The following is an 11,658-nucleotide window of genomic DNA, read 5'->3' as shown; positions in this document are numbered from 1 at the left end:
AATGTTCATAGCTATTGGTGAGTATGAACACTCACTATTCATAGCTATTGATGGATATGAACACTCAATGTCCATAGGTATTGGCGGATATGAACAATGAATGTTCATACATGGATACCTATTGGTGGGTATGAACAACCAATGTTCATAGCTATTGGTGGGTATGGACACTCAATGTTCATAGTTATTGGTGGATATGAACAACCAATGTTCATACATGGTTACCTATTGGTGGATAGCTAATGCTAGGTATGAACAATCCATGTTCATAGCTATTTGGTGGGTATGAACAATGAATGTTCATACATGGATACCTATTGGTGGCTATGAACAACCAATCTTCATAGCTATTGGTGGGTATGAACACTTAATGTTCATAGCTATTGGTGGATATAAACAACCAATGTTCATAGCTATTGGTGGGTATGAACACTCAATATTTATAGCTATTGGTGGATATGAACACTCATTGTTCATATCTATTATTAGGTTATGAACATTTATTGGTTTAATGTTTTGATTTATTGGTGTGTGAACTAATATGGCTTTCGTCATGTGCATGGCAGTTTTGGTTTTGTGAGCACTCTGTAGTCATCAAGAAGGTAGAGAACCATGAAACCAAATTCCCGAGGTGTGCAAGGTGGAATTTGAAGACCTTACTTGATGCGTTCCGAAAGACACCAATAACAGAAATAGCTGCAAGTCAAATTGTTGTTGATACTGAAGCAACAACAGAGGATGAAAAGACTTTACTTCATGACATGTATAGTGATTTAGTCACAAACCATGAAGTAATAGTCCAGTCTACTGTAGAAAATATTGATGCATTGAAAATGGAGAACAAAGAACTGAAGGAGAGGGTCATCGAGCTTGAAAAGTAAATTATGTCTTCCAGAGATGAAATTGAAAAGTTAAAGGCAAAGTTAAAGGAGCAGCAAGAGAAGGATATGTCTGATGAGATTGAATTGCAACCTAATGAAGTAATGGATGAAGTCCACCTACTGAAAAAAGTGCAGCAGGGGCATCCTGATGAAGTCACAGATGCAATCCACCCGGCTGAAGTGCAGCAGGGGCATTCTGACGAAGTGGCAACTGAAGTAACGGATGAAGTCCACCCACTTAAAGAAGTGCAGCAGGGGCATCCTGATGAAGTCACAAATGCAGTCCACCCGGCTGAAGTGCATCAGGGGCCTTCTGACGAAGTCACAACTGATAAAGTTCAGCAGAGTAAGTATGTTGGAGAACCCTTTGATGGTCCATCATTTGATCTTCGCATAACCTTGTCACCTCCAAATAAAGATGAGGATAAGGATGTCGAGAGAGCCAAGAAACCTTGCTCACTTGTAAAGCGAGTCAAGGAAAATAAAGAAAGGAGAAGTAAAGTGATTGGTGAGGATTTCACTGGTGATGGGCGGAAAAAAAAAAGAAAGGTGACACTGGCAAGGAAACTCTTGTTGATGACAATACCGTTTGTCCTATGCTTGACCTGAAGACATGTCGATACTATATGGGTTTGGAAGAAACCCATTGAGAAGTCATTGACACGTTCTTTAAAATTGCGGACAGTAGGTAAGTTTAAGATACCAAAAAATAATATTTTGAGTAAATATCTTGTTTGACTAATGGTTATTTCTTATGGTTTTTGAAGAGCTATTGCTTGGTCAAATGGAACATTACAAATTCAAGGTGTTCTAGTTGAAGATATTCTCTTTGATAGAGAAATTGATCACCAGGTATTTTTTATTCATACCACAATTGGACTATGAACAATTATTGTTCATAGTCTTTAGCTATAAACACTCATTGTTCATACTCCAGCAATGGGTATGGGCTATGAACAATTATTGATGGAGTATAAACAATCATTATTCATACTCCAGCAACTTGCCAAGAATCTTGTAGCTATGAAAATTCTTTGTTCATACCATAATTGGACTATAAACATTCTTTGTTCATAGTCATAAGCTATTTATGTGAAGCCAATTTAAAATAAACTTATCTATTCAATAGGGTCATCGACTGGTGGGCGATAGAACTTCAACAGAGGAAGACTGGAAAAACAGAGACTTGTTTAGTATCTGCAAAATCTAAGGTGAATTTTTTATTACAAAAAAATATTGTTTCATTTATTATTATTGTCACAGTCTTATTATTTCACACAATTGTTGACACAGAGATTGTTGGAAGAAGTAGGATTGGAAACTATATTGAAGAGCATCGACTTCTCTTTGAAATTCATTGTCATTCCAATTCATTCGGACAATCATTGAACTCTTCTTGTGTTGGAGTTGGTGGAGGGACAACAAGCAAGATGGTATTACTTCAACTCCCTAAGCCACACAAAAAAAGGGTTGGAAGTTGCAAAAGAATTGGTGAGTTCGACAATAAACACTTAAATTACATAAATTTTTTTATGTTGAAATATAAAGAAATAACTTATTGTAATTTTGCAGAATAAGGTACTAGTTGAGTCAATAAACAATCTTATCACAAAGGGGGATTTGAAAATCCAGCCTGTCAATAATAAAGGAAGAATTCTTTCACCAAAATGTCCTCAGCAAAACAATAGGTAATTATTTATTTACACTCCTGTGTTACATGTGTGAACTTTGATTGTTCATACCTATTGAGTATGAACAATGAGTGTTCATACCTCATATAGCTATGAACATTGGTTGTTCATGCCTCAGATAGGTATGAAAAATTATTAATAGAATGACTTTTCATGCATCAGATAGCTATGAAAAATCATAGTTCATACCCATAGGAACTGAACAATATTTGTTTATACACCAATACGTATGACTACAATGATTCCTCATATTTTAGCACTGATTGTGTATTCTCTAAATTGCAGCGTTGATTGTGGCATTCATGTCTACAAAATGATGGAAATTTTGTATGAACAAGGTCATATGGATCTCTCTCAATTGATAAATGAAGAGGAAATACAAAACTTGTGCCCTCACATTGCATGCATAATGCTTTCAGACTTGCCGAGAAGCTGGAGTAAAGATGATCATGATTTTCAAGAAAATTATAGAAAGGGAATGTTTGTTGAATAAATGTGAGATTTTAAAAAGGGAATGTTTGCTGAATGAATGTGACAAAGGCAAAAAACAATCTATTTTGTGGTGTGTTTTGTGCACAATGGTATTTTGTTTATGAAAGTTAAATATTGGTGTTATTAATGTGTTATCTTATTATTATTTATAACTAATGTTCATATTATTTATATCCTTGTTTATAACTGATGTTCATAATTGTGGATATGAACAATTATTGTTCATACCTGCTTAAAGGCATGAACAATGAGTGTTCATATCTCCAATAAGGATGAACAATCAATGTTCATATATTTTTTGAGTATGAACAATCAATGTTCATATTATTTTCTTTAAGTAGGTATGAACACTCATTGTTCATACCTTCAATTACGAACATTAGCTATGAACAATGATCCAATAGGTATGAACATTGATCCAGTTATGAACATGGATTGTTCATACCTATTTGGGAGTATGAAAAATCACTGCTCATACATCAATAGTGTTCATACATCAAACATGAACAATCATTATTCATGACTACTTTGATTTCAAATATAGTATGAACAATCAATCTTCATACCTCAACATGTGAAAAGACATTGAGCTATGAACATTGATTGTTCATACTTACGCATACATGTGAAAAGACATAATTACCCTCAAAAGCGGTTTCGCTTTTGAGTGTTACGTGTCCATCATTTCTTGTTTTTACGCTTTCAGTTTCACACATTTCAAAAAAAAAACGCAAAGAAACCAAAACTGCAAACCAAACCCTAGATCTTTCTTACTTAACTCAAACAATACAACAAAATCAAAATCAAACCCAGTAAAAATATCAAACTCACCATTGGAAACCGACGAGAACTTGTGCGCAACGGAAAATTGCACGAATACTAGATTTGAAACCCAAGTTTATTGTCAAGAACACATCCAACAAATATCATCTATTATTGACAATATTATGGTGGAAGATTTGATGGAGGAACAAGGAGGAGGAGAAACAACTAAGCATGATGATGAGAAAGCAGATAATTTTGTCCTTAAGAGCATAAAAGAAGTTGATGAGAAATCAGATGATGTTTGAGAAAATAAAGGTGAAGAAGAACAACCACAACAAGAACCGAGAGAAGAAGAAGAGGATGTACTAATAAAGGTACATTTTTTAGTGTGAACAATGATTTTTTTTGCAATGATAGTTCATAACTCTGTTTCTTATGTTAGTGAATGTTAGTTTCTGCATGCATGTTGCATGGTAGGAAATATTATTGTAGTTCATTCAATGTTCATACCTATTTATTAATTTTATGTATCATATCAACAAAAATTATGTTTATACTTTCCTAATTTTTTAATCTTGATATATGGCTTTTATTAATTTGCAGAACTTACCCCGTAGACGGAAGAAAAGGAAGGCAGTGCCAACCACTAATGCCGGTCAATTTGTTGCTAAAAAAGGAAAGGACAATAAGGAAGTGGAAGCGGAAAAGAAGAAAGAGGAGAAGGTAACTTAGCTGTGAAGTACCTTGTCTTTTATGATAAGTCTTGTAAGAAAACTCAAGCAGAGAGGCATTCCAGAAAAACATCTTCATGAAATGAAGAAGATGCCATTTTGGTACATGTTTGATGTATTGTCCAACAACATTATTGTAGAAGGAAACAAACCCAACAAGGAAATATTTTATATTCTTGACAATTTCACTGTACCTGAGGAGGCATTTCAGATTGGAAAAAAGTTTGTCAAGTTCACTGTAGAAGAGGTCAGCCTAATGTTTGGAATTCCTGTGACCGAGACAATGGTGCAGCTAAACTGGATTGTCGGAGGTGATGAATGAAAAACAAGGTTCATTTTGAAGTACTTCGGTGATGAGACCGTCTGATATACCAAGGCTCATGTAGAAGATGGCATACAGAGAACCTTGGACGACCCAGAAGAGCAACACGCAGCTGAAGATTTTGCAAGGCTAGTGTCTTTTTTCATGCTGACAACTTGCTTCTTCACAAATGTCAACTACAGAATCTTGTGGCCATTGGTAATTGTTGTTGACAACTTGGATACATTGAGAAAGTTGTCTTGGCCAACAGCTATCCACAATGACCTAATTGATGCAGCTAGAGAGCACAAAGTCAAGAAAGAAAAGAAGAAACTGACAATCAATGGCTGCACGATAATGTTTATGGTATTGTTTCTCCTTAATTTTTTTTTCAATTGGTAGGTATGAACATTGAATGTTCATAGTCCTTAGGTATGAACATTCGATGTTCATAGTCCTTTGGGTATGAACATTGAATGTTCATAGTACACTAGATATGAATATTCAATGTTCATACCCTAATGAACATTCAATGTTCATAGTCCTTTAGGTATGAACATTCAATGTTCATAATCCTTTGGTATGAACATTGATTGGGTATGAACATTGAATGTTCATAGTACACTAGATATGAACATTCAATGTTCATACCCTAATGAACAATCAATGCTAATACATGGATAGGTATGAACGCTCATTGTTCATATCTATTATTAGGGTATGAACATTGATTGTTTTAATGTTTTGGTTTATTGGTGTGTGAACTAATATGGCTTTCATCACGTGCGTTGCAGTTTTGGTTTTGTGAACACTCTCTAGTCATCAACAAGGTACAGAACCATGAAAGTAAATTCCCCAGGTGTGCGAGGTGGAATTTAAAGACCTTGTTTGATGCGTTTCGAAAGACTTCGATTACTACAGTAGCTGCATCTCAGATCGTTGTCAATGCTGAAGCAGCAACGGAGGCTGAAAAAGAGTTACTTCGTGACATGTACATTGATTTAGTCAAAAGTACAGATCATGAAGTCCAGCTTACTTCAGGAACGGATGAAGCACTTAGAGTGGAGAACAAAGAACTGTTGGCCAAAATTGCCACACTTGAGAAACAACTTCTTGATCGTGAAGAAGAAATAAACAAATTAAAGGAGATGTTAAAGGAAAGGCAAGAGGGGGATACAGCTGAACCTCAACCTCAACCTGATCAAGTCCCCCTTGCTGAATTGCAACCTCAACCTGACCAAGTCCCTCTGGCTGAAGTGCAACCTCAACCTCAACCTGACCAAGTCCCCCTGGCTGAAGTGCAACCTCAACCTCAACTTGATCAAGTCCCCCAGGCTGAATTGCAACCTCAACCTGATCAAGTCCCCCTCGCTGAAGTGCAACAAGTGAAGCTCCAGTGAGAGTTTGAAGCTCTATCATTTGACTTACGTCTTACATTGTCTCCTCTAGACAAGGAGGGAGATACAGATAAAGGTGAAGAGAAAGATATTGAGGCGGGTAAGGGAGCAGAGGAACCTTGTTCCCTAGTTAAGCAAGTCAAGGAAAAGAAAGGAAGGAAAACTAAGCCTATTGGTAAGGAATACACTGCTGAAGGGAAGGGGAAAATAAAGAAAGTTGATACTGGCAAGCAAATTCTTGGTGATGATATTGAGAGTGGACCACTCGAAAACCCTAAGACGAGTCCCTACTATGAGGGATTAGAAGAAAGCCACAGACAAGTTGTCGACACTTTCTTCACGATAGCATACAAAGGGTAAGTCTAACAAGACTGTAAGTTTTACAAGTTTACTATAATATTTTTGACTAATGGTAATTTCTTATGGTAATTCCTTATGGTTTTTAAAGCACAATTGCATGGTCAGATGGAAATTTACAAGTACAGGGTGATATAGTTGAAGACCTTCTGTTTGATAGAGAAATTGATTTTCAAGTAAATTTTGTTTATACTAAAATTGTACTATGAATAATTATTGTTCATAGTCATGAGCTATGAACATTCTTTGTTCATACTAAAATTGGACTATGAACACTCATTGTTCATAGTCCACATACTGTACTATGAACAATCATTGTTCATGAAATATGTAATGCCAATTTAAAAAATATTCAATTCAACAGGTTATCGACTGGTGGTCTAAATACTTTCAAGAAAAGAACCATGGAAAAAAAACGAAACTTGTCTAATCACTTCCAACATAAAGGTAAATTATTTATTACAAAATTCTGTTTCATTTCTATATTGTAGATGTTGTCACATTCTTACTATTTCACGCAATCATTGACACAGAAAATGTTAGATGAAGAAGGAGGCTTGGAAAAAATAGTGCAGAGCATCGACTTTTCTGCAAAATTCATAATAGAGTTGCGCACTTTTTATAATAGAGTTGAGAGAGGGACAACAAGAGAAATGGTTTCATTTCAACTCCTAATCACCGAAAAAAAAATCGCTCCAAGTTGTGAAAGATCTGGTGAGTTCAACATAAAACACTTAACTGACATGAATTTTTTTTTCTTGAAACATAATGAAATAACTTCTTTTTATTTTGCAGAGGAAAAAACTGGTTTATCCCATCAACAGTCGGATCAAAATGGAGAAGAATAAAATCCATATCCTCAGTAATAAAGGAAGAATAAAGCCTAAAAAATGTCCACAACAACACAATAGGTAAGCACATAATTATTCACTGACATTCTTGGAGAGTTCTAGACATACAGAAAACAATAATTGACCTGAGATCTGTATTCTCTAAATTGCAGCGTTGATTACGGCGTTCATGTTTGTAAAATGATACAAATTCTTTATGAACAAGGTCGTTGGGATTTTTGTGATGTAACTACTGAAACCGAAGTACACAATATGCGCCCAGAACTTGCATGTGGATTGCTTTCTAATAAACCAAGAAGTTGGACAAAGGAAGATCATGAGTTCCAAGAGGCGTTAAGAAAATGAGAGTTTACTCTATGAACAATATACTTTGACGTGGTGATTCAAAGTGAAATGTGTTCTTTTTTAGTGGTCTTTTTGGTACACAATGACAAAACAATATTTTTTGTCGTGTATGAATGTGCATCAGTGGTGATTCATAGTGGAATGTGTTCTCTGAGTGGTCATAATTTTGGTACACAATGACAAAATGTATGAACTATTATTGATGTTTATCATGTGTTCTCTTATTGTTATTCTTTTTTATTAATAATCATGTATGAACAATATTTGTTCATACTCTAGTAGGTTAGGTATGAACAATCAATGTTCATACCTGTTAGTGTATGAACATTGAATGTTTATAGTCCAATAATGATTGTTAGTGTATGAACAGTGATTGTTAAGTATGAACAAATCATGTTCATAGTACACCATATATGAACATTGATTGTTCACCATGAACATTGAATGTTCATAGTACACGTACTAGGTATGAACATTGATTGTTCATCATGAACATTGAATGTTCATAGTACACTAGGTATGAACAATATTTGTTCATACTCCAGTAGGTATGAACACATATAAAAATCATACCTCAATAACATTAATGAAATGAATAATATAAATCATATGAGACTTTAAAATATATTCAACCTAGAACATTAATGTCATATGTCCTAATATAAAAATTATATGAAAACTGTATTACTATCAATCAGTCAATTAATATATTGTTCATACAAAACATTAACATGGCCTCATTAGTGCTTCCCACCTAGAATAATTGGCAAGACCTTGATACCATATCGCCACTAGGCTACTCAGTAGTTAACACATCAACAGTTTTCCCTTGGCAATTCTTTCGGTGATGTCGGTCGATGCTGTCACATTTTCTGCACTTGTGGGCAATATAACGTATAACACCCGCACTCTCAATCCTCTTAACTCGTGGTCTACCCGAAGGCTTCTTCACATCTGGTGGGAGAATTCGTACTTCATCAAAACCATCCGAACATATCTCGTTCCGACTAATTGTAGTTATGCCATGAGAGTAGGTGCTACTGAAATAAATGGATCAAAATGCATCTTCAATGTATGAATACACCGACTCCTGTTTGTAATGAATACTGGCAAGGAAAACCGTCTATGCCCAATTTGTTGCAAGTACAGTCTCTCCTAAGCAAATTAACCCAATGCTTATGCTTCTCCGTATCAACTTCAAATACATGATCATCTGACTTTGTCACAATCACAGAACGAGCCTTCTCGGTCCTCTCAAGCAACTTTGCTTCAATTTTAGGACAAAGAAAACTTTTCCAATTCTTGCATTCCATCCTCCAGGCAAATGCTATCTTCATCCGAATTCCATCTAACATGGCTGTGATGGGAAGATGCCGCTCTTTATTTATCCAGCTGTTGAAGCACTCCGCCAAGGAAGAGCACATCTCACCATATCGGGCCCCACAGAAGTACGCATTAGCCCAGTACTCATAAGGCGCCCTATTAAGAAAGTTAGAAAGTGCATCTCCACCAATTTCCTTGAATTCAGCCATGTGCTCCTCAAATTTCTCATGTGTGGCAGCATAAGTACATTTCTTAAATAATGCAACCAACACTTTTGTCATACCACATGATTTCGACAAACATGTTCTAAGGTTGTTCTCCATATGCCACAAGCAAAAAGAGTGATAGGAATCAGGAAATACAATAGGAATGTTGACAAGCAAACCATGATGCCTATCACTCAAAAACGTATACCTCCACTCATATCCAAAAGCCTTCTTAAACATATCAAGAAACCAATACCAATTGGAATCGTTTTCAATGTCAACAACACCAATAGCAAGAGAGAACAATCCTTAAAAAAACAAAATATGAGTACAGAGTGTATGAACAATACAAAAACGTGTATGAACAATGATTGTTCATATGAACACGTATTGTTTATACACCAAAACAGTTATGAACAATGATTGTTCATGACCAAACACAAAATTAAAACTAATGAAAATGCAAGTAGTAAAATTAGGAGAATACCTTGATCTCCATTTTTTGCAGTAGTAGCCAACAAGCACCCTTTGTAATCAAATTTCAAGAATGTTCCATCCAAATACACCATCGGGCTGCAAAACTTAAAACAATGGATATTTGATTCAAAAGCAACAAACACCCTCTCAAACTTCCCACTCTCCTTGCTAACTTCAAGTTCAACAATATTCCCAGGATCTCTTCTTTTCAACTCCTCTGTATACCACAACAGGTCATTGTAAGACAGCATAACATCACCATACAACTCCTTCAGTGCCAACTTCTTACCCGCATAAGCTATGTACCTTGAAATACTAAGCCCGTACTCACGAGTATATAAAACAATAATATCTCCAAATGTCAAATCTGGTTTATCTTTCGCAAAATCAAGAATATGAGTCTTCACAAGATAAGAAGTGAGAGGTGGATGGTCGTAGTCTTTAACTACAAAACCACAAGTGTGTGTGAGATTAATCTTCTTAATCTCAAAATAACCACAACTCTCCCAAGAGTGAATACACCATTGACAATTTAGCTCATTCTTCTTCTGACAAACCGCAGTCACTCTAAAATTATCATTCTTGATCAACTCATATTTGTAACCGCTCACAATAGAGTACTCTATCAATTTACATCTAAACTCAAGAGCACCTAAAACAAATCTCTGCCCAACACCACAATCAAAGTTACGCCACCAAAAATCAGACTCGTAAGTTTTATGACCAACAACCTCACCACCAATTAAGTAACTCGATGAACCTGATGAACTTGATGTACTTGCACCACTACAGCTACTTATTGAACTCATACACACATTTACTTTAATCTCCACAGTTGCAATCTTCATGCCATAACAATAGCAAGCCAAGGATCGCAAATCCCCATCCGTTTCAATCAAATTCTCTTTTGCATCATGGGAGAAACACAGAAAAACTCCTTAATCCCAAATCAGGCCACTTGTCACACACTTTGCGTGTAACAATATCAATCGAAGAATCCAACCCAAAACGAAAGGACAAAGTACCGCCATTATAGCAAAAAACTCCAATCACACTAAATTCCATGTATAACTGCAAAATTCAACCCATAAAAACACAATAAAAATATAATTTAGGAGATATGTACTCAATAAAAACAAAATACTATGATCATTCGCAATGCTTCAGAGAGGTATGAACATATATTGTTCATACTCCACTAGACTATGAACAATAAGTGTTCATCAGGAACATTAAATGTTCATAGTACACATACTACTATGATCATTTGTAATGCTTCAGAGATGTATGAACATACATTGTTCATTCTCAACTAGACTATGAACAATAAGTGTTCATATTATTTGTTCAACGAGTATTCATACCTATTCTAGACTATGAACAATACATCTTCATACCAAAACAGATCTGATCTAAAAAACAAGAAAAATCTAAATCATAAAACAACCTCAATCAAAACAAAGCCGATAGTATAAAAACCATCAATCATAAACAATCTCAATGGGTATACAAATCATAACATTTTATGATTTCAAAATACGATTTCAAGTTTAAGTATACCCTCAACATACGATTTCAAGTTTAAGTTTATAGACTATTGGACCTCATATTGAAATCATATAGAACAAACCTTTTTAGATTGAAGCCTAGTGTCGCGATCTTCGCTCTCCACTACAAATGCAGCACGTAGTGTAAAGTAGTTTCTGAGTTTGAAAATTTCTCTGCTTTAAATATAACACAAAAGGGTTAAATTAGTATTATAAAAAAATGGTAAATTTCACAAAAGGGTATAATTGGCATTTAAAAAAAGCAAATTGCGGGCCGGCTTATTTTGTCTCGAG

At 35.3% G+C, this 11,658-nt stretch overlaps 1 protein-coding gene across 1 annotated transcript; it reads right to left on the bottom strand.

Moving 5' to 3' along the window:
- Positions 1–8,607: 8,607 nt before the first annotated feature.
- LOC147516664 (uncharacterized) lies at positions 8,608–10,665 on the bottom strand. The gene is made up of 3 exons (XM_086593341.1): positions 9,828–10,665; positions 8,919–9,648; positions 8,608–8,851 (listed from the first exon to the last, which is right to left on the bottom strand). The coding sequence occupies exons 1-3, from the start codon at positions 10,663–10,665 to the stop codon at positions 8,608–8,610; spliced, it is 1,812 nt and encodes a 603-aa protein (XP_086449467.1).
- Positions 10,666–11,658: the final 993 nt, after the last annotated feature.

This window comes from Coptis chinensis, chromosome 2, assembly GCF_015680905.1.
Source record: "Coptis chinensis isolate HL-2020 chromosome 2, ASM1568090v1, whole genome shotgun sequence".
NCBI classification, from domain to species: domain Eukaryota; kingdom Viridiplantae; phylum Streptophyta; class Magnoliopsida; order Ranunculales; family Ranunculaceae; genus Coptis; species Coptis chinensis.
The sequence above is the reverse complement of the archived record's forward strand: the minus strand, read 5'-3'. Positions and strand labels throughout refer to the sequence as shown.